The 24602-nt window shown below is 37.9% G+C and overlaps 1 protein-coding gene across 2 annotated transcripts; it reads left to right on the forward strand.

The window, feature by feature from the left end:
• Positions 1 to 694: 694 nt before the first annotated feature.
• ACBD4 (acyl-CoA binding domain containing 4) lies at positions 695 to 23919 on the forward strand. 2 transcript variants are annotated; one of them, XM_083378666.1, is made up of 12 exons: positions 695 to 875; positions 2226 to 2364; positions 5354 to 5441; positions 9130 to 9250; positions 10836 to 10920; positions 11761 to 11881; positions 14554 to 14646; positions 15642 to 15742; positions 19369 to 19441; positions 21300 to 21490; positions 22763 to 22816; positions 23227 to 23919. In XM_083378666.1, the coding sequence occupies exons 3-12, from the start codon at positions 5360 to 5362 to the stop codon at positions 23335 to 23337; spliced, it is 1032 nt and encodes a 343-aa protein (XP_083234792.1). In that variant the 5' UTR covers positions 695 to 875; positions 2226 to 2364; positions 5354 to 5359; the 3' UTR covers positions 23338 to 23919. The 2 variants fall into 2 exon arrangements, with proteins under 2 accessions (XP_083234792.1, XP_083234791.1); XM_083378665.1 differs by lacking the exon at positions 2226 to 2364 and having other exon boundaries at positions 696 to 875.
• The last annotated feature ends 683 nt before the right edge of the window (positions 23920 to 24602 follow it).

A 24602-nucleotide genomic window follows, 5' to 3' on the forward strand; every position in this document is an offset into this window, starting at 1 on the left:
CCCAACACTTTACAAGCAGAATTATAGAATGACCGAAACACTTGTAGGAAAACAGTATCAAGGAGCCAGTTCCAATAGAAAAGAGATATAAAAAGCAATAAATCGTCATGTAGGAAAGCAGCAGGCATAGATGAAATGTCATTTTGAAGCTTCACAAAAAGAAGCAGTCTATTGGTTAATAATTCTATGTCAACTGGGGGTGCTCATACCCCCCCCCCGAGTATGAAAACCTGGTTTAGAAGTTTCAAAATTATAGTGTATATGCATAATTCATTATTTTGAACTTTTGTAAGGGGTGAGAGAATATATCAGAAGCGTTCTAGGGGTGCAGGGTATAGAAATGGTTGGGAGCCGCTGCTGTATGTCAACAAATACAGAAGACTTTGACTGGAAAAGAACCTTATATTTGTATGAATATATGTAGGATATATCAAAAGTTTTATTGCTTTTTTCAGTGAAAATGATATTGAACTCAAGAATGTTCAAATATGAATCAAATAAGAAAAAAGTGTTTAGAAAACTTGGCACTGAGAAATCCCCAAGAGTTTCTGTCCCATTATTTCTTCACTATGTTGTACATTTTAGAGGTAAAGTTATGGAGGTGCAAAATAAAACGTGGCGAGGCACAAGATAATAGAGGTCTGTAGCATCAAGACGGGAGATCTGCTTTGTTGATTGGCCGAGGTGAGAGGCGTAACTTTCCCGGCTGTGCGATGATTTGCTGAATCTCGCTTCTCCGTGATACGGACGATTATGGGCGGGACTCAGAAGGTCAAAATTGAAACAGCTGCTGTTGCAATGAACAAGAAGTTGACAAACGAGATGTGCGGGCACAGAGGGAAGTGAGCGCAGCACTTTATGCAACCGAGTACGAGGTAGGGCTATCCATGTAATAATTGTTGAAAGGAAAAAAAAGGGGATCATAGCTGAGAAGCGTATTTAGGTTCACTAGATGGAGATTAGATGCCGGAGATATAGTTCTTGCGGTAAACTGATGTCCTTTCGGCAGAGATCTTTGCGGCAGGCCGAGAAAGACGGAAGTAAACACCCGGGCTTCCACGTCGACCCAGAAATAAATAAATCATGAAATGCAGTTACAGAAAGGGGCTGCAAGCCTGTCGATGCACAGGGGAAAAAATGATCAGCAGAGAGTGGTGGAAATTTGTGATCAAGATTGACACGGGAATGCTTAGGTTTTAAAATGCAGAGACATCTGAAAATTATCACAGGAGTCTGTTGGAACCGTGTGCAGACTGGCAGAATAGTAAACGCTGAATAAAATGGCATTTGGGAGGAATGGAAATAGGAAATCAGATCCTTGTTTTGGAATCTGGGGGAGACAACACTTATGGTTGCTACAGATGTTCATTTGAGTTAGAAAGGTAAAGAACATTTCAGTCAGAATTGTACAAGGAGGTTGAGAAGGTCTTACAAGAGAAAGACAGAAGAGGATGTCAGAGTTAATACCTGAAGCGTTGGAACATGGGTTGCATCCATAAAGCAAACAAAGGGCATCATTTTAGCTCTGAAAACGGAAATCATGTGAGGTGACTGCAGTGCTTGGATATAGAATATGATTGAATGTAATACTCCACTGGCATTGTCTGAATGATGTGGCTGAGTAAATGTTCACCTGTCTCTTGGCATCAGTGGAGTAGGTACTCCTAATGTAAATATCAGGATTACCTGCAGACAAATTTATGGTAGACCATGGTCAATAGCTATTTAGCAATGTGATTGAATATCACATTCAGTAAAAGACCCATTGCCAGTGGCTGGGGGATGTGAACTGGAGCAAGCTATCACACACCTGCCCTTGTGTTTGCTTCTCAATTAGTATTTGGTTGGTCAATTAGAGAAACACAGTCTGGGACTTGCAAGGATTTTGATCTGATTTGGGAAGTTCTTATCTTTTTAAATCCTGGCTTCAGAACAAAGCCTCCGCCCTATATTCTACCCTAGATTTCCTATGTCAAAGCCTAACATGTTTGTCACATTGCATTGTATGTGATGGGATAAGACTCGCAGAGGCAGAAGCTCACAGAGGGCAATTTACACACAATTCCTCTAAAGCAATGTTTTTCAACTTTAGCAATGATAGGAAATGTAGACTTCAACTGGCTGGGGAATTCTGGGACTTCAAGTAATATCTTAAGGTTACCAAGTTTGAGAAAATTATATATTCTAAAATATGAAACTGGCTATGGTCATCTTCATTCTTTCAGTCTCTGAAAACTTAGGGCAAGCAAGAAACAACATGGGCCAATCAATGCTTTGACCAATAGGAGAATGCAAAAGTTTCGTTCCTTCAGTGTTGCATTTGCTCAGGAGAAGTTCTACTTGGACTAATAGAATAAATAAAAGGTAGGAAAAAATGGCTATCACCAACCCATTTATTTTCAAGATATAGTCTTAGATTTGTTTGTTTTGTAAAAAATCCAAATTCTGGGTACTACAGAAGTTCATTTAGTGACTGTTTGAAGTTACAACGATGCTGAAAAAGTGACTTATGACAGTTTTTCACACTTACGACCATTGCAACATCCCCATGGTCACGTGTTCAAAATTCAGACACTTGCAACTCTCATATTTATGAAAGTTGTAGTGTCCTAAGGTCATGTGGTCACTTTTTCAACCTTCTGATAAGCAAAGTCAATGGGAAACCAGATTCACTTAACAACCGTGTTACTAACTTAACTGTAGTGATTCACAACAACTGTACCAAGAAAGATAATAAAATAGGCAAAATTCACTTAACAATTGTCTCACTTAGCAACATTTTGGTCATAGGTCAAGGACTACCTGTAAAGCAAAGCTACCTGGCTGTCAAGACCTAATTGTTTTTGCTTTTAAATTTCAACTGAAAATTATGATGTTGATGGTGTAATACCAGTTTTGCATGCCTGCCTGCCTGGGCATGTTTCCCAAAAGCTTTATTTGTGGATTACAATACAAAGTCCTGAAACTGATTAGGTAAGAGTTGATCTTAAGGTTGCCTGGGAAAATAAGCTCTGAGTTCAGGTGAGGCAATGAAGCAAAGTGAACTAAAATTCCATGATTGGCAAAGAACTGATTCTCAAGCCCTGCAAAGTTCCAAAAAAATAATGAAACTTAAGAAGAAAATGTGCCTGGTTGCTTTTGAGTATGGTGTCAATGCTCAGTCAGAGAAAGTGGCACTTGGGGAAGATTCTTATCCCTGCCTAAGACTTAGAATGTAAGATACACATTTTGGAATTAGGTATTTCCAGATGTGATTTTTCTTTTTTTAAATATATTTTTTATTTTTTCAATAACAATCTTTAGTACTTGGTAAAGAATGTGTTGTCTAGGTTCATATATTTAACAAAAATCAATAATAGTTCATTTCTATGATTTCATAATCAACATACTAACTAGAAATAGCTTTCCTTGATCCTCTCTTCTTCCAATAATATTCTCCTTTTACCAACATTGAGCAAATATAGTTCTTAGTACTTTCAATACATGTAAAGTTGAATATAAAGATTATTCTAATATTTATACAAATAACATCAATTTGTAGTGTCTTTTCTAATCAGTTTGTTTTACAATTGCATTTGCAAAAAATCATCTTATGTAAATCGCTATAGTCCCTGTTTTCAGAATTCTTATTTAAGCTTAGTTTTTCCTCAGTAATCAAAACATTTCTTGTCAATTATAATTTTCTCAAAATTGATTATATTTAAATATCCAAAACATTTCATATATCATCCCAGTATTTTGTTTCCTATATCATAAAAAAAATACTATACTACTTGTAAATCACATCTCTCATTATAAAACCCATAACTATTTTTTTAACCATATTCAAACAAGTATTTAATCATATAGTACTCAGGCTCAATCTTCCTCTTATTATTATTAGATTGATATCCCCTCCTTTATACATGGTGAACATTCTTAACAGTCCTGCCTTCTCTTTTCCCCACAACATCCCTGCGAAGTGGGTTGGGCTGAGAGAAAGTGACAGGCCCACAGTCACCCTGCTGGCTTTCACACCTAAGGTGGAATTAGAACTCACAGGTTTCTGGTGTCTTCACCACCAGACCAAATTGACTCTTGTTATTTGGGCTAATGCCTCCTAATTAGCAGTGGGCTAATGCCTCCTTAAGTAACACCAGCTGCCTGCAATTAGAGCAGGTTCGAGTCCCACCAGGCTCAAGGTTGACTCAGCCTTCCATCCTTCCGAGGTAGGTAAAATGAGGACCCAGATTGTTGGGGGCAATTAAGCTGACTTTGTAATAATGCCGCTGGGGTGTGTGTGTGAAAGCCCTAATAAGCAGGCATATACATAGAATGAAGGCTACTGCTAAGCTTGTAAGCCTCCCTGAGTCTTCGGAGAAGGGTGGGATATAAATGGAATTAAAATAAAAAAAATAAAATAAAAAAATCTATTAGGTCACATCATCTCTCTTGAGTCTGGCTCTCTCTATTTTTATTTAAGCTTAATTTCCCCTCAGTGTTTTGATGTGATTTTTCTGCAACCATCACTCCACATTGGTGACAGAATTTAATTTAAACCCTCCAGAGTTTATTTCGTGCTTTTAAACTTTTTTTGTAATTGCAGAAAATATGATAAGGAGGGAAAGATAGAATAGCTGCACATGTTTTTGACTGGCACTGTTAGGAACCCACTATCTGGAACTATCGTTAGGAACAAGCAAGGCCTTTTTTTGTCATAGAACGCCCAGAACAGAGTTCCGGCACCTTTTTTGGATGGAACCTTGTAGGCGGGTTTTATGATGTGTGTGAGTTCTGGCACCTTTTTTTGTTACACAAAAAGCACTGGCAAGAGATTAAATTGCAGCTCAGCCAAGAATTTGGAAATTAATTTGGATGCTTATCTGATTTACTTGTTCTATATAACTAAGACTTTATGGACTAACTTCTCCAACTGTCTTATAAATACTCTTTATAAACACCTTTTTCTATATAAATACTGATTATTCATTGTTGGGGGCAATTAAGCTGACTTTGTAATAATGCCGCTTGGGGTGTGTGTGAAAGCCCTAATAAGCAGGCATATACATAGAATGAAGGCTACTGCTAAGCTTGTAAGCCGCCCTGAGTCTTCGGAGAAGGGCGGGATATAAATGGAATTAAAATAAATAAATAAATAAATAAACTAACAATTATAATAAACAGGATCTTGGGGCAAGCACACCTCTCTAACACGATCCTGCTGTAACTCACTGAACAGGACAAAAATGTTGGAAGAAAAATCCAGTTCTCCTCATCCTTCTTCCTACCATTTCATTCATCTCTACACCCATTTTCCCTGGAGTCTGCACAATCTAAATTTCAACCTCTTTTTTTTAAAAAAAAATCTGACTAGGTACCAATGGGGTTGAAGACAGAAGAAGCAAATTGCCAGACACAGTTTGAAGCAGCTGTCCGGGTCATTCAAGGCTTACCCCGAAATGGTAAGAATCTCTTTGGGATCCTCTCAGGTTACTTAGCCCACCTAGCCCTCTAAGGGCTGACACCAAATGCTAAACTTATCAGGCTTCTCTGAACAGCTGTAAAGAATAAGAAGCTAGGTTTCTAAATTCAGAAAAACAAGTCAAACCTGTATTCTCCCCAGTTTGAGCAGTATGTCTTGTTGTAGAATTATGCCATTTTTTCATTGTTTATTTATAGCACTCAATTTGGCAGAGGCATGGTAGAAGGATGTAAACAACAATGACTATTGGTTAATATTCAAAAGAAGCAGGTGTATAGTAACCGCTTATTTAGCTTAAGTAACTAGGCTGAACCACTGGAGATATATATATATATATATATATATATATATATATATATATATATATATATATATATATATATATATATATATATATATATGTTTTCTGAGGTTTTCGCGGGTGCCTGTATGTGGATCCTTGGTTTTTCGGGTTTTTCCCCGCGTAGAATTAAAGGTGTAGGCGCAACGTTTCGACGGAAACCTCAAACTCAGCAACAAGATCCACCCCACACTTTGGGACAAATTCAAACAAATCGCTGTCTGGAGAGCTGAAACAGAGACTGCCTACAAAACAGACACACACACCAATAAACTCCGAAGACTAAAGGAACGCCAGAAACAAACCCCTCCTCTCCCACAGCAACACATGAAACAAACTGTGCACAACATCTCAGATAGGATTCTCACCATAGCCGAAACCAACGTCCTGTCTAAAGGATTTAATTTTGCAGTCACTCCCAAACACATTCCCACGGAAACCATTATATGCGGAGTCGAATCCAGCCTGACCAAAATTAACCCTGATGATGCCAACAAAATCAGACTCGAAGTTACCAACATCCTCTGCACCAGCAAACCACCCAAAAGCAACTTACCCAAAGAGGAACAGACAGCACTACTTAACCTAAAAAATGACACCAGCATAATCATTCTGCCAGCAGACAAAGGCAACGCCACGGTGGTAATGAACTCATCTGACTACCATACCAAATTATCCAACCTACTCCGAGACTCCACATACAAACTCCTCAAGACAGATCCCACCACCTACCTGGAAAAAACCACAAAATCAAAAATAAAAGCCACACCCATCAGTGAAGAGATCCAGAAAACAATCATTCCCAGAGAAAAATCATCCAGATGTCCTAAGCTCTATGGTCTGCCCAAGATACACAAAGAAGGAACCCCACTCAGACCCATAGTCAGCTCCATAGGCTCACCTCTACAAAATCTAGCCAAATTTCTTGCCAAACAACTACAGCCTTATGCAAATTCCATCACCTCACACGTACAAAACTCATTCCAATTCATAGAGATCATAAGTAAACTAAACTTACAGCCCTGGGACCTACTTGTGAGCTTCGATGTTGTATCCCTCTTCACCCAAGTACCAATCAAAGAAGCCTTGACAGCTATCCTAAATAAATACAACCCCCCAAAACACATCCTAGATCTGACCAACCACTGCCTATCTAACACATACTTCATCTACAATGGACAAAGATACAAACAAATGGAAGGAGCACCCATGGGATCACCCCTCTCACCTGTCATCGCAAACCTCTACATGGAACACTTTGAAACCCTCGCTCTGGAAAAATCCAACCACAAACCCAAACTCTGGCTCAGATACGTAGATGACACCTTCGTAATCTGGCCACACGGCAAAGAAAAACTGGATGACTTCCTCATACACCTCAATAGCCTACACCCCAAAATACAATTCACCATGGAAACAGAAGCTAACAATCAACTTCCCTTCCTTGATGTCTTAGTCTACAAGAAATCCAACGGCTCCCTAGGACACACTATCTACCATAAAAAAACACACACAAACCGCTATCTGAACGCACTCTCACACCACCACCCAGCACAGATCAACTCCGTAGCCAAGACACTCATCTCCAGAACAAAACACCTAGCTGACGAACAACACCTAAAAACCGAACTACACACTCTCACTAATGTACTAACAGCCAATGGATTCCAAAGAAACACGATTACCAACTTAATCCAAAGAGAGACACCCACAAAAACCCAAGACAGAGAACAAGAAAATGGCAAAGCCCTCCTCCCATACTTAAAAGGGACCACAGACAGAATCAGCAAGGTCCTCCAAAAACACAACATCAAAACAGCATTCTACACAGACAGAAAAATATCCACCATCCTAAGAAACCCCAAGGACATAATTGGGTTAGAAAACCAAGGAGTATACGAAATCCCATGCACCACCTGCCCCACCACATACATCGGACAGACCAACAGAAGAATAAGTGCACGCATTGAAGAGCACAAAAACTCACTCAGAAAGGGAGAACAAACTTCATCCCTGGTCCAACACTTTGAAGCCACGGGACATGAAATTGATTTTAAAAAAACCAAAACTATCGCCAAAATTGAACATTTTAACAACAGAATAATCAGAGAAGCCATTGAGATAGAAAAACGCCCCCACAGCATGAATAAACGAGATGATACCTCTCGTCTACCAGCCATTTGGAAACCCGCCTTGATTGACAGACGAAGCCCAACCACCAAGAATGATACCAGACCCAAACTCATGATAACATCACATGACATCACCACCATACAACCATTCAAAAAGCAAATTCGAACCCACAACGATAAAGACACACAACCACAAAACAGAAACCTAACTACAGCTGCAACATCAGCCACTTTAAACCCCTCCAAACCACACAATAAGCAAACTGACACCCACTATAAAAACATGGCACCACCACAAACACGAAGCCGAACAAAAGCAGCACAACTCACCAGCTCAGTTCTGGAGCTGGCAGCTGAGACCAGCCCATCCACTCAGAACACACCCCCACCCAATCAGAACACACCCACCATTCAAAACACACTCCCACCCAATCAGAACACACTTGGTCCCCTACCCAATCAGAGCACACCTCCACAGAACACACCCCCTCTGGCAGTTTAAAAAAGAGGAACAAAGAGCAAGAGCCACATGCTTCTCCCAGAAGAAGGAAGCAGAAGCCTGATGATGACGGATGGGATTCCGTCGAAACGTTGCGCCTACACCTTTAATTCTATGCGGGGAAAAACCCGAAAAACCAAGGATCCATATATATATATATATATATATATATATATATATATATATATATATATATATATATATATATATATATATATATATATATATTGTGTGTGTGTGTGTGTGTGTGTGTGTACATATATACATATATATATAGACAGACAGACAGACAATTATTGCCTCCTTATGAAATTGCCTTAAGAATTATGTTGAATTAGATCCCATTGTTTTATTTCCAGTATTGCACTATGGCTGGAGACAGACTGATGTCTGGCACTATCAAGCAAAACAGCTGATAAATAGGTCCAATAGATATTTTATTGTTCATCTATTACAAAAATCTCACCAGACTGTTAACTTTTCTTGGGAAATGGGCAGATATAAACCTAACACGCTTGACATCAGATGTTTCTTACCCCACATAGACTCTAAACTGCAATGCCTCTTTACTCCCCTTAGATAAGCCCCCTCCCCTTCAGCCAGTGGTTTCACCACAGTTGGGAACCTTAAAAATGAGATCATGCCATCAAATACCTCTTTCCTTGTAGGATCCTGAATGTGTCCTCTATTTCCTCAGATTCCTATCGCCCTTCCTATGAAGAAATGCTACGTTTTTACGGTTACTACAAGCAAGCAACAATGGGTCAATGCCAAATCCCAAGACCAGGATTTTGGGACCCTATTGGCAGATATAAATGGTAAGAAAGCCAATGCCAAATTATCTCAGTTCCAAATGAAACATTGTCTTTTCTGAGATTTGTTCTGAGCTAATAAATTTTGTTAAACTCCAGCATCTGATGCTATTTCAATGCTAGACCAGGCACAATACCTGCTTACTACAGGTAGTCCTCAACATATGACCACAATTGAGCCCAAAATTTATATTGCTAAGTGAGAAATTTGTTAAGTGAGTTTTGCCCCATTTTACGACCTTTGTTGCTATATTGGTTAAGTGAATCACTGTAGTCGTTAAATTAGTAATGTGATTGTTAAGTAAATCTGGTTTCCCCATTGACTTTGCTTGTCAGAAGGTGGCAAAAGTTAATCACGTGACCCTGGGACATCGCAACCATCATAAATGTGAATCAGTTATCAAGCATCCAGATGTAAAGCACATGACCATGGGGATGCTGTAATGGTTATAAGTGTGAAAAATGGTGATAAGTCACTTTTTTCAGTGCTGTTGTAACTTAGAACAGTCACTAAGCAAACTGTTTTAAGTTGAGGACTACCTGTAATGCACATAAAAAGGTACAAGGCCACCTAATTAATATTGTTCTATTGCACTGGATACTAGTCCAATACAAAACTACCACTTTTGATCTATAAAGTCCTATAGAATTGGAGAGTGAAAAAGTTGAGGTGCTGCCTACATCAGCCTATAAGTTAATTGTAGCAAAGTGCTTGGGTCCTATTTTGTTTCACCCTCTGTAAAGAAATTAGAATTATGGCAATAAGAAACAGGGCTTTCTTTGCAGCTGTCCCTTTGGAACAGCATTATCTACAGAACAGGACAAAATAGGTGGGGATGACATCACCCCAAAGTCCCACCCCTTTGACATTGAAACAGATACAAAAGATGGGACTTTATTCCCAAGGTACAACTGCTATCTTGCCTATTTTGACTGCATCCCTTCCCAACACCACTAACTTTGACTATACACCAGAAGAGCTACAAGGCTATTTTTGGAGTTTTTCTTATCAATTCTATAATTCTGTTATTTTTATCATTATCATTTGCTATTTTTTAACTGTTGAACTCAGGTTTAATTATTCTTGGTGTAGATCCATTATTAATCTAAATCAGGGGTCCTCAACCTTGGCAACTTTAAGACTTGTGGACTTCAACTCCCAGAATTCCTCAGCCAGCTTTGGCTGAGGAATGCTGGGAGTTGAAGTCCACAAGTCTTAAAGTTGCCAAAGTTGAGGACCCCTGATCTAAATCATATCATTGTCAATGGAGTTTCCTCAATTAGGACTACTTGCTGAGCCAATCCATTTTTTAAAAATATATATATTTGTTTTAAACAATGTCTTCTGTTTGAAATGTTCAAACTGGACTGTAAATATTTTAAAGTATTCATGAAATTGAAATAAAGAGAATATGATTCATAGCATACACAAACTGATAACCAGTCATTATCCCTAGTGCTTGCATATAAGAAATCCTTAAGAAAGACCTATTATTGAGAGATTCTGAATTTCAAACTAGTTCAACCTGTAGCAGGTTTTTTTTAAATGAAGCACTTGCCCAAGATAAGAGATATTTTGGGGTTTTGGCAGGGATGCCTGGAAAAGGTTGGGAAAGATGACCAAAGAGGAAGCCATGGCTGCTTATATTATGGAAATGAAGAAGGCAGCCCAGAAGGTAAATGGTGTAAAATATTAATGTTGGTTAGTAGGGCTTTGCATGGGATTATTGTGGGAACTTCTTGTAGTGAGGAGTGTTACTGTCAGTAGAATGTTAACAGATGCAAAGAGAGAAGACAAGAAAAAAATGACAGGAAATTGCTCATTCAGGGCTCAGCTTGAATCTATGCTTAATGACTTAAAATTCACACTACTAAATTTATACGACATTTTATTTGGTAATGCTCTAGCTAAATACTAACTATATACATGCTAATTATTATATCATAATAGCCCTTGCATAATGTTTACATGATTAATTGGAATGTATTAGCAGAATCTAAGATTGGAGATTTGTATTGCAGGCAGATTTATGTCAAGGTATTTTACTTGATCATTTTCAACCCTCTGTCCTCCACTCTGCTTCAAGCTTCTGGTCTTCATGTTTATAGTAAAAGATGTGGAACAACTGCAAAAAAGTATACTCCTGCACAAACATCATTCTGATTTTGCATTCAATATATCCTAGTTAGAAAAATCTATTGCTTCTATTTCCCTACTTCAAAGATAACTCTTCTTCAAGTATAAATAATTCTAAAAATATTTAAATGGGGAACAAGTAGGGAGTAAACCTCCCAAATAGGTATCTACCCATGAGCTAGAATGCCTTTATTGATGCAACTAGAGACCCTCCTATTCTTTTATGAAAATCAAGAAGGCATCTCAGGAGTCTCCTAGTAGGTCAAGTCTTGCTTTCTTTGTTTCAACACTGCCATCACTGCAACTGCTTCCAGATCTCTCATGGGGACCCAGGGAATGGTGTTGTACCACCAGAGATCACTTCTAGACTTTCTGGCAGGTCATCAACACTGTACCGATGGACCAAGCTTCGGAGGATATGTTTGTATACTTTGAACCCCTCTATGAAGTGATTCATGATATGCCCAGACCCCCCGAATCCTTTTTCAAGAAAAAATCAGGTATGCTTGTGGATAGCAAAAGTGCATTGAGAGGGAGGCATTGGGATACTTTTACCAGCAGCTGTGATTAGATACCTATACCTTTTACACTTCAAGATCCACAACCTAAACTTATAGCTTATTTTGCTCCCTAACCTAACCTCCTTCTTGATTCCTTTAGTTCTCCTGTGTGAACTTTACTGGTGCTTCCATGCAATTTAGTGCATAGAGTATTTTTGTCTTGGAAATTTAAGGATCTTGGGAGATGTGTCTGGTTATGGAACATTGGTCCTCTAGAACAGGGAGTTTCAACCAGATGATTTTTTTTCTTGTTGCTTTTCAAGCCCTAATCTCTCCAAATTGCTCAAATAGCTCATCGGTTTGGAGTGGAGCAATCAAACTTGCTTTGACATGTTTGGGATTTTGGCCCAGGAAGCAGCCCTCAAAAGATCTACAGAGCAGTTTGGGATCAGTTGACTTAAAAGGAAATTTGGCCTGTCCCCAACTCTTAACCTCTTCTTGCAGTGATGAACAAAAGCCACTCAATGGCTGGGTTTATAAAACACTTTGCAGGTCAGTTAAAGACCTAGCAGATATTCAGTTAAAACATATACTACATTAGGTTAGGATTTACTGTGGTATTTTGTAACTGAACAATAATACAAATCACGCTTGTTTGTCTTATGATTTAGTACATTGTGTGAACCCAGAAAAGTAGTTAATTCAATTTAAAAAAAGTTGTGTGAATATAGACAAGGGTGACTCACCTAATGTATAGTTCAAGCAAAAATAGGATGAGTAATTAATGGCTCACTGTGTGACACTACAGACTGGTCTTGGGACAAATTCAGGGGGTTCTCAACAGAGGATTCTCTGCTGTCCACTAGGTCTGGCTGCAGTTTATATACAGCAGTGTATCAGCAGACAATAAAAAGTGAAGACTTAACATTTCCCCAAGTGATATTACATTAGAGACATTGTGGGTAAAATAAAGTAACAATTTGCCTATGTGGCTTCTAAGCACCTGTGAGATGGTGAGCTTGCCAGGGTGCCAGGACTGTGAAGATGTCCAGAAATTATCTTTTCCCATGCTAAGTTTGAATGCCATTTATATTAGCAAAATTTATACAAGAAAACTGCCCAGTCAAATAGGCTGCATGGCTTGGTACTATGCATTCTCTGCCTTTGAGTGGCATCTGGTATAGGCCATCTGAGCTATTCATAGGAGGGCCTCCCTGCTATGTCTTTATTTTGGTCTGTATATATAGGCAGCTACTATGTTGTTTCTGTTATAATGTTGGTAGCTCAGCAAGTGTTTTTGAGCCACTCACCTACTCTAGCTCAACCCAAATCACAGGAAATTGGATGATTACAACCTTGAATTCCTTGAAGACAGGATATAAATGAAATAACTAAAATAAAGATCCTCAAACGCAGCAAATAGCTTATCTCAAAAGTCTCCCATGAATACTGATCCAGTTTTTCCTAAGCTTAATTTCTTTCTTTGGTAGAAATACATTTATTAAAATTCCACTGTAATTTTGCCAAACAATTGAGAAAAGAGAGAGAAGCAGTTTCTTGCTATAGTTATATCATTTTGTTTCCTTAAATAACTCCGGGAAGGTGAAAGTCTTCATTTAGCTCAGTGGATGGTCTTTTCTGGATCAGTCTTTCCTATGTATTCTAAAAGCTTTTCTGCTAAAATAAGATGGCCAGTGTGGCATATTGGGTAAAGTATTAGACTCAACTATAGAAGCCCACAAGGTGATTTTGGCCCTGTCATTCTCTTAACCTAACCTAATTCTTAAGTTTATTGTAAGAAGAAAATTGGGAGAAGGGAGTACTGTGTATGCTAACTTCGGCTCCTGAACAAAAAGTATAATAGGAGTCAAATAATGCGTGTTTAAGTTAATGTTAGTTAATTAGAATATGTCTCAGATAATAGACTTGAGGAGAAGTGAGACATTTTGAAGCTTTTATTCAGTACTACATGCTTAGCCAGTCTCCAAACATTTTTTAAGAACTTTCTTTTCCAAGTATTAAAGAACACATAAAAAGATCTTTACAGACAAGATGCTGTTTCTGCCCAAACTGTTCCAAATTGGGACAGTAATTAGAGCTTTTTGCTTGCTCTGCTCTGTGACTACTCTTCTCTTTGTTAATCATCTATTTTAAATCATGGGCTTGTCTTGGAATTCCAGAGACCTGGAAACAATCATGCTCAGTTTGGATATTATTTGCCCTGTGGCCATTAACTTCAATAAATAATACTTTCATGCTTAAATTAAATTAAAGCATGGTATGAAGCAAGACTATGCAAATCATTTAGCAAGAACTCCCTTTGGATTGGTTCCTTGAAGCTTCCAAGGCATCATATATGATCAAAGGCTTGGCACAAGTGTGTTGAGGCTCTCTTGAAGTTTCTGGGCATGTGTGCCTAGATTTAAAATCCATCCTTGCCAGGGTCCCTAAAAGCAACAATGCCAACCTTTCAAAGAGCTGGAGAGCTTGTTGGTTTTGAAGAACAGATCCAGCAAAGCATTGAATCATTTCTACAAACTTAATAACAAAACTAGACCTAATACTAACCCTAACTCTAATACCAAAGCTATAGCTATTGATAGGGGAACACTAATATACCCAGGCCCAGACTTTTAATAATCAACATTGAAAAACATTCTATTCTTTTGCAGACTCGGAGACTGCCTCTTTGCAAAACAGTTCATTAGATGGAGTTGCTGAAATCTATCCAAATCCATCAGTACATGAAGACTGCAAGCAAGCAGGCAAGTGCATCTTATAAAATGCTATCATGGTGATAGGGGATGTATCTACCCTGTGTATACTGCAAGAATTCCCAGTAGATAATGTGCATTCCTTTCACTCATATTGAGTAATGCAGTCATTTATACTGTAGGATCATTGTTACAGAGTGAAGTTACTTTGCGTCAAGGCAGAGGGCAGATTTTGCCTTCACTGCAAGCATTCACTCCTATGAGGAAATTATATTTGTATAATTGGAAGAGCTGGTAGCCTGCTTCCTGCTTCTTATGAATTCAGTCATTAAGAACAGTCTCTAATGAGAGGGTGAAATTCCTTCCTTCTTCAGTAGATGTCTTTTTAAATAACCAATGCTGTCACTGTGATGGAACCTTACATCTCTGGATAGAACTTTGTAACCTTACTCAAATAACTTAAACTTTCAGGTTTTCTTCAGAGAAGCCATAACAATGTAGGATTTCATTTTATGCAAAGCCAAAACTACTTGACGTTTTCATTCTGAGCAAGAGATAGCTGATTTGAAGATGGCTCTTTTCTTTTTCTTCCTCATTCTTCTGCTTTCTAAAAATTGGCTTATTGATGCCCAGCTATTGGCTTATTGATGCCCAGCTAAGCAATGTAATCAAAGCAGACCACTGTATATTATTTTCCTTCTCTTTTGTAAATCAAATTAGGTCACTTTGCAATATAGATTTATTTTTCTTTATAAAATGTATACCCACTGCAATTACCAGACTCTCATGAACCTGACATTTTGCAAAGTCAGCTTAAATAATCTGCCCACAATAACAGTTCTAAACACTTAAAACTTTAGTAAGGTACTAAAGCCTCCTTTATTGGACCTAATTTATGGGAAAGTCAGAACATCTCACATCTGGATTTTCAGATTTTGTAAGATATAATCACTTGCAGATATATTCACATCCATACATATCTTCTCTGTTTCTTCTGATTGTACTTTATTATTATTTTTATTCTGAGACTTTTTTTTCTCTTGCAGGACCTGGCCTTGCCAACAAAGTTATGAAGAGCAGCCAAGTGACCAATGATTCAAAGAATGAAGTATTCTGTGATAGCCTAGAGCAGGTGGAACCTCATCAGGTGACAAAACAATACAAGGAGTGGAAATGAGAAGGTGGCGGCTTAACTTAAAAACTCTGCCTTTAAACACAGCCAAGTGGCCTATACCAAAATGCTATCACCCAGTACACAGGTTGCTAGAAAAGTATGCCATCGTGAATTGTGTTGTCCTTACTGCTGATCACTATTCTGCTTCAGTAACAAAGATGGTGGGTGGTGGTATTTGGGTTGTTTGAATGTGAAGCAATTTTTTAAAAAGCACTTGGTGGATTTTTCTGTTTTGTTTCTCCTCCCACCAAGCACCAAGCTATATAAATATGATAAATAAATTTGATAAATAAATGAACAAACAGCTCAGGTACAGAAATGCTCCATGCTGCTTGTCAATTGGTCTGGTTCTAAACACAGGTCTAGCACTTTTCTGAAAGAGTGCTAAACCCATGTCAAAAATAACCCAGCTGCCAAATTACAGAAATGGAGAGAAGCCACGGATGAAACAGGAGAGGGCCATCAATAATAAGCAAACCCCATCTCAACTACTGCTGCCATCAAGTGGCCATGGCCAGTAGGACCTAAAAGCACTGTAGCCTTTTCAGTGGGTAAAATTACCCAAAATTACCTTTTGTGACAAGGAGTGAACTTATAATGATTCACTTGTGACAGAACCACTCTGCAACACAGAACTGGAGCTCTCCAAAGCCTGAGCTTAAAAAATTAAGCTTGTGTTTATAAACTTGTACATGCTAGGAAACTCTGTAAGAATTCACAAGTGTTTCAGAGAGCCCCTAGCAGGCATTACATGGGCATTACATGAGAGTCTATGTGTCCAGGCATTCTTGCAGCCCAAGCAAGAAGGAAGGGGATGTACCTCTATGAACCTAAAGAAGCCAGTAGAAACTGTACAGATCCCACTCATGACTGCATCAGTAATCACATCACTGATGGGTCATATCCACAGCAAAAACTCTGTCAGCAAAAGAGGAAAAATATTTTAAAACTGGAACAATTAAAGACAGCTTTAAGCTGTTGGCTGTGGAGGAGATAAAGATTATGAAGACACAAGATAAAAATGGTCACTGAACCAGGGACCTAGCACAGTTAGGAAAACAATGAGGAAGAGTCCTCTGAGAAGAATATCCTGATAATTGTTTAGGGAGGTTGCAAGAAATTATCTTCTGCTCTCCCATCAGTTTTGCTATATCTAATCAATTATATCACAAGAACTATTTTTGCTGTGATCAGATTCTTTTAAAAGACATTTAATCAGTCTGTGGCTCCTAAACCATGTTTAGCTAAAGACCCATGTTTTGAGGACATATAATGAGTGACTTGTGTAATCTGAGCTGTTCAACTAAACTAAAGCAAAGTTCCTTTCTGGATACATGAACTTAGGCAAGATAAAATTTGCAACAGTAACAAAGGTGAGGTTTTTTTTTAGTACATTAAGGCTTGCAAGATCTGAGCAAATGGACTGAATCAAAACCCTTGGTTTAATTTTCACTTATTCACACCTATATAAACTCTGTGAAATGAAATTTGAAAACCTATTAGAAATAATAATGGGGAAATAAAAGGCATCTCATGTTTGGCTTTTAGTATTCTTTCATTAAAAAAAACTGGGTTACAGGGGATTTTCCCCACAGTATTGCTAAGGAAGGCCAATCCTTCCACTTGAACAGTTGGCCTGTCAGGCCATCTATTACAGATACAGTAGCTCTAGGACTATATCAGGGGTTCCCAACCAGGGTGCTTGCACACACACCCCCCGGGGGTGCAAGACAATATTCCAGGAGGTGCAAAAACATGGTTTTCAAAATTATAGTGTATATGCATAATTCGTTGCCATTATTTTGAACTTTTGTAAGGGGTGCGAGAATATATCGGAAGCGTTCTAGGGGGTGTGGGGTATAGAAAAGGTTGGGAGCTGCTGGCCTATATTATGACTTCCTTTTCTGCAAAATAATATTTGTAATCCCTTAAGGCATTTTGTGAGGTTTTCTTTTCTTTTTTTTTATTGAAAAGTTTTAACATACAGTTTATCTTTAACAGTCCCCCCTCCCCCTCCCCTCTCCCTCCCCCCCTACCCCTCCCCCCCTCCCCCCCCACTTCCCAGAGCTAAATACAAGGTATAGAAAAAAAAACAATCATAAGCAACCATATACTAACAACCATAAACTCTAAAATCCATCACTCTCTAGCTTGTATAGGATAATACAAACCTTAGAGAAGAAAGAAAAAAAAGGAAATAAAAAAAGAAGGAAGACTTATTCAAATGCTACATGAAACTTCTTAACCCTATATTTGTTCTGGATATACTCAATCCATTTTCTCCATTCCATAATATAACGTTCTTGCGAGTGATCTTTCAAGTAAGCCGAAATCTTTGCCATCTCTGCCAGGTCGGAAACCTTTAAAGTCCATTCTTCTATGGTCGGCAGTTCCTCTTTCTTCCAATACTGACCTATTAAAAGTCTTGCTGCCGTAATTAAATTTAACATCAACTTAGTGTCCACAACCGTAGCATCTGTGATTATTCCCAACAATAAAAGTTGCGGACAAAACTTTATCCTCTGTTTAAAAATCTTCTGCATATTCCACCAAACTTTTATCCAAAAAGCCTTAACCTTCTTACATGTCCACCATACATGAAAATATGTTGCATCTTCATCACCACACCTCCAGCATTTTGGCTGATAATTCGGATACATACTTGCAAGCTTTTTAGGATCTAAATGCCATCTATAAAACATTTTATAAAAGTTCTCTCTTAGATTTTGAGCTTGAGTAAATTTTACGTTCCTCACCCAAATCTTTTCCCACGTGTCCATTGTAATAACTTCCTGGATATTTTGGGCCCATTTTATCATACAATCCTTAACAAGCTCTGTTTCTGAGTCAATCTCTATCAATGCAAGATATATCCGTTTGATATGTGCTGGTCCCTGATTTCTAATTTGCTTTATCAAATTTTCATCAGTCATTGTAAATCCATTTTTCTGGTCTTCTTTCCTCCTGGCCCGTAACTGAATATAATGAAACCAAGTTTGAACAATCTTCTCATCTCGCAAGAGGCTATATGGTTTCAGACACCAGACATTTCTTTCCAAGCTTAAAATCTCTTTATACGTAGTCACATCATGTTTAAAACCAACATGTATATTTTCTATTGCGTGTTTTGGAATTGCCCACAATGGTATCTTACAGTCTAACTTATCTCTATACTTCTTCCAAACTCTCAGCAATGCCTGTCTTAAAATATGCACTCTAAACACATTATCTACCTTCTTATCATACAACAAATATGCATGCCAGCCAAACAGCAAATCATGGCCCTCAAGATTTAATAATCTCTCTTGTGTCAAATTAATCCAATCACTTATACCTGCTAACGCAGCAGCTTCATAATATAATTTAAGATTAGGCATTTTAAGACCACCTCTTTCACGAGTATCCTGCATAATCTTAAGTTTAACTCGTGGCCTTTTCCCTGCCCAGACAAATTTATTTTGTGAGGTTTTCAACAGAAAACTAGATAATTTCCTAACAATTACACTTCATTTTAATTTAAATTGGGAAAGGGAAACACTGTGATAAAGTGTTAAAAACCAATTCTAAAAATCTAGTTTTTACTTTTTCTTTCTCCACAGGCCAGACTATCAGCTAAACAAACCTTTCCCTTGAGCAACCCTCCCAGGAGTCAAGCTACAGAGAAAACAGGATGTAAGTTTTTAGAGTATCCTTAGCTGGAGAAGGAAGATATATAGAAGGGACATCTAATCTTTTGCTTCAGAAAGAAAGTACAGAAACAGGCCTAGGACATGCCTATAGGTGTTATGGCTCATGCATTTGGCAACTAAATCTTACAATTCATCCACGAGTGCAAACAGGTCTGAAAAAGAATTGCTTTCATTCTGAAGTAATGAAGGCAAAGGTAAAATGTCTACATTTGGCAGAGAACACATGTTTTTATCCCCCCCTCCAAGTGAATGCAATCCTACTAGAAGGACATCCACAATATATATTCTGTTGTAACTCCACAGCAGAAATAAACCTTGAGAGAAAAGATGAGAAGAACAAAAAGGAAATGGGAAGGGTTAGATATTGAGTTAGGCAGCCATAAAAGTAAATTTCCAGAAGGAGTAAGATACAAATAAGAGATATTGCAAAATTCTGCCCAGTTATTTTACCAAGTATTTCAACCAGAGCCTATCGAGTATGAGCAAAATCTATTATCCATTTCCATTTACAGATTAATCAGTGGAAAAGAGTTAAGAGGGAAATTATGCCAAGGCTAAGATCATTTGGAATCTCACAACTGAATCTCACAAACTGTATTAAAATATGATGAGAGCTGAACTTGCAGGTTGAATAACCATTATGTGAAAGTCCTTTTCCATTCAGTATCACTCCTCTTAGAAAGATATATACAGGTTTCCCTCCTGATTTGAGGGATTTCCTCAAATCAGGTTTCCCTCCTGATTTCCCTCCAGGTTTACTACATCCAAGGAGCTTTTTATTTTAAAAATGTAGTGCAAATATGTCTTCCCAATCTAAGATCTTTTGTTTAAAGAAAGAGTGGGAAATATGCCAAAGTAATTCCATTCCAAAGCTAAATTACAAGTTTTACTCATCAGGAATTAATGAACTTACCCTATGCTCCTATCCTACATACTTTTGGACTCTTCTGATTCTTTTAGCAATAATATCTTCCAATATATATGTTAGGACAATACCTTCCACAATTTTCAGCCACAGAGCATTCAAAGCACCTCGATAATATCCAGTTAGGGAAAAACATAGTAGAGAATTTACTACTCAAAACATGCATGTTGTATACCAGCTTCCAGAGCTGTTCTAGGCCATTTGTAAACTCAACACCAGGACTGTGTAGCAATCAGATATCCATCACAATCATTACCACCTGGAGCAAATTTGGTATTGTTCAAGAAACTGGAGATAATGGTTTTCTGGAACAGAATGTGCAAACCCTGAATATAGGTGTCCTTCAACGTGATTGGGCTGGCCTTGTACAGCATATGTTTCAACTGATAATGCAGAGATATCCTTTCTTACCTTGGTTATGTTGGAGGATTCTCCTGATCAGCTCAAGTCTTGGCCTTGAAGAAGGTTAATTAGTAACATAAGTGTAGATTCAGTTGGTCACTGTTCTTCCCTCTAATTCCTGTCATTTACCCTGCCTTGCTTTTGTTGATTGTCGTGTTGTTTGATTAGCTTCAAACATTAGGGACTGGGAACAATGTTTCCTTTATTTTCAGAACTTCCAAACAAGGATTGGATCTGCCATTTTCAGTGGAATGCATGAACATGCCATTAATTTTGATCCATTGGAACCTCTTATATTTAGGCTATCCACACTATATTGCAAGTGGGAAGAGGCCCAAGTAAGAGAGAGAGAGATTCTGCATTAAAATGAAACCATTAAAGTCCCTTAAATCGTATTCTCTGCCTTCTCATTTAAATCTGACACATAAGGACATGGTATCCAGGCAGATTTAAATTGTGGGACTGACTTCATTTAAAATAACAGGGTCTCATCTCTCTGTTTTTTCTGCTACAGCTTCAATGGACCTTTTGAGATCCCCACCTGAGATCAACCAAAGCCCGGAAACCATCAGAGAAAATCAGATAAGTGTCTTGACCCAGAAGGACATGACCCTGCAGGTGATAAGCACCATTCAAGCTTTGCAGCAGGATATGAAAAAAGTGATGGAAAGACTCAACTATTTGGAATCATGGGCAGCTTTGCAGGTATATTGCTTCTTCCAACAGCTGACAAGCATGTTGGTTTATAAAGTACAAATCACTGCTTTGCTCAGAAAGCTTTAAAAGCAACATATGAAAAATGAATATGTTGGGAACAAGTTGCAAATCAAAAGTCTTGGGAGTTCTTGCACAGAGATTTTGAAAAGTGCAGTTCTACAAGATCAATGTGTCCTGACCTGTTTGATGGAAATAAGGAGACAGGGTGAAGACAGGGAGGGAAATGAATAACAAAAGGAAGTGTGGGGAGAATGGTAGGGAAAATTTTAGAATTACAATTTTAGAACTGCAAGCATGGAGTAATCTGTAACAAATTCTTTATAAACCAATTCAGCCTTAAAAGAACAATAGGCTGCTATTGTGCTGAAAGGGAAAGGGCTGCCCACATTGTATTAGTTTACTAGGATAAAATCCTAAACTACATTGGAATCAAAATGCAAATAGAAGATCCTAATTTTTTTTCTAGTGCTGTGGTGCATTTTTTTCATATGCTGGAATTCTTAATAACTTCATCAGTACACTGCTTGTGTATTAAGATCTTTAGAAAAGAATCTGATATGCGTCAAAGCTGTATCTATTGTTATGGAGGAAAATGGGCAAGATCTTTTTAGCTAGCTGCATCAGAGACCCTGAATTCACTTTCCAGGGAGCTTTTTCAAGCTGACATGTATAGGGCCACAATGGTTTAGCTTTAACTGCTGAATTCCGCTTTGTATTATTATTCTGTTTTGTTCTCTATAGCTTTAAATTCTCACCTTAGGTCACAATAATGCCACTGAATTTATCTTTTTTTGTGTCATACCTAGCCCACTCCTCCTCCAAGTTGTACTGATATTTCAATTCTGTCATGATGATCATTATTTTATAACTCTAGTGACCATCTGTATAAGTTGATAATTGCCTGATTTCACACCAGCTGGCAGTGGCAAAATGTGTTAAGAGAAGAAAGCAAGTGTTCCCATAAAAAACCATAAAACGCTTGTATTTAAAACAAATACAAAAACAATGAAAAGACATCTGCCTTAATTCACATTTTTATATAAATGGATATAAGCAAGAGATGTAAAATTACATACAATTGCCAAGGATTCAGATTTTAAAAATATTGTTAAGAATTTGCATGTATCATCTCCCATCCAAGTATAAACCTAGCCCAATTATTCTGATATCTGAAATACACTTTCAACAAAATCGCTTAGAAAATAGAATGGGGGGAAGTGCTCTAGATGGCACAACCATCTTGATTTTTCTGTCTTTCAGCATCCTACATCTGTGTTGAAATCTTGCCTTCCTTCCAATGTACCTGATGCAAAGGTATGGGGGATTCATTATGGGAAATTTTCCAAATGCATTGATACAAGCAGGTATCTAGATGGTAGTAGATAATTCTGAGAGGAGTGAGCTTTAAAGAAGAAATATAGACAACAATACTAGTAAGGCATAAGACTTCTCTAAGCTTATGTCAAATTGTTTTCTATTAATATTAACAATATTTACCCCTCCCCTTCCACCCTTTCAATCACCATTAGGCAATAAGAATATTTTATTAATAAAACTTCAAAAGTGATTATTTTCACTTATTCATCACTTTTATCTGAATCTGAAAAATATTAAGCAGATTGGAGAAAGCAGATCTCCTTTGTTTGGAATTTTTGGAATCCAGAAAGGTTGACAAGCACTTCCATTTTTTTCTTCAGTCTCTGTCATGTGTTTTTATCTCACAGGAACTGCCAAGTTGGCCTGTACATCTGTCTCCTCATACCTGGTTTTTCTTGCTGGCTTGGCCTTTTGTTGTCCAGTGGCTACTTTGGTACTTCCAGAGACAGAAGCGATGAATTCCTTATTGTCGTTTGATAATAGTAGAGGAGAAAAACTTCCTGGAAATGCCTGAAAAGTTGGTTTGAACTTCAAACATGACTCCTGCCAACATTTACCAATGACCATACATTTTCATATGTATCAATCTATCTTGCTACAATCCTGTGGTTTAGAATGGAAGATATTTAATATACTTTGATTTTCTAGTAATTAAATATAAAATAAAGGTGAGTGCAAAGGAAAATTGAAATACAGAGTCCTTATTTAGTCAGCATGAAGAAAGGTGCAAAAGGAAAATGATGCCTTAAGGGACAACATATATCCTGATAAGCCAATGGATTTCAACTTTGTGGTGGTTCTCTTAAAAAAGGAACCTTTCACTCTGCTTTAATTCTGAAATTGAATGGCATGGGAATGGTAATAAACTTTTAACTAGTCCAGGAAAGGAACATTTCTCCTACCAGTTCCCCGACATGTAAGGAGAAATGAATGTAGCAATGTCTTTTTTTGTCCCAGAGGGCTTAAAATCATTCCAGCTGTGAAAATAGTTTGATACTAAATAAAGAATCTGTGGTCTCCTTCTTTGTTTATAACACCTACTTCTTAAAAAAAATAATTCCTAAGAAGAGATTTCTGTTCGTTTGCCTGTTCTTCTTCTAGCAAGGGATCAAAAATTGGGAATACTGGTCAAGCTCTCAGTTCAAGGGCCTAAGGTGAGTGTCATGCTATTCAAAAGACCACATAACGAAAGGAGTCTTCCACAGCTGCTGCTATTGGGTTCTTACCATAGATTCTAGAAACGAGGGATTGATAACCTGACATGGTAATGACTTATCTCATACCTCAACTTAAAATCAGAGGCCAGAGAATCCCTCTGAGAATGAACAGCGATGCATTTCCCTCAATACTGAGGTTCCTTACTATCTGTCTCTTCATTTTGAAAGCAATACATATAGTTAACAAAAAAGTAATCCTGCACTCAGTTCTGAGAATTATAAGATTACCAACAAAATGAAATATATTCAGAAAGATACTGGTAAGGACACCAGAAAGTGAGAGATCCACTCAAACCCGGTAGGGCAAATCTGAAGAAGTTATTTGGTATGTCTTGCCTGAAGAAGAAAATATTAAAAAGCTCATATAGCTGAAGAAGCACATTTATGTTGCTCAAGAGGATTGGACCTGTACCAACTGATTCAAGTTATAAGAAAAGATTCTGAGTAAACATTAGGCGCTAAGTACAGCATTGTACAAGTAATCTTTTTTCCCCTCTTCTTCCAAC

This window comes from Vipera ursinii (genome assembly GCF_947247035.1).
Source record: "Vipera ursinii genome assembly, chromosome: Z".
Taxonomy (NCBI): domain Eukaryota; kingdom Metazoa; phylum Chordata; class Lepidosauria; order Squamata; family Viperidae; genus Vipera; species Vipera ursinii.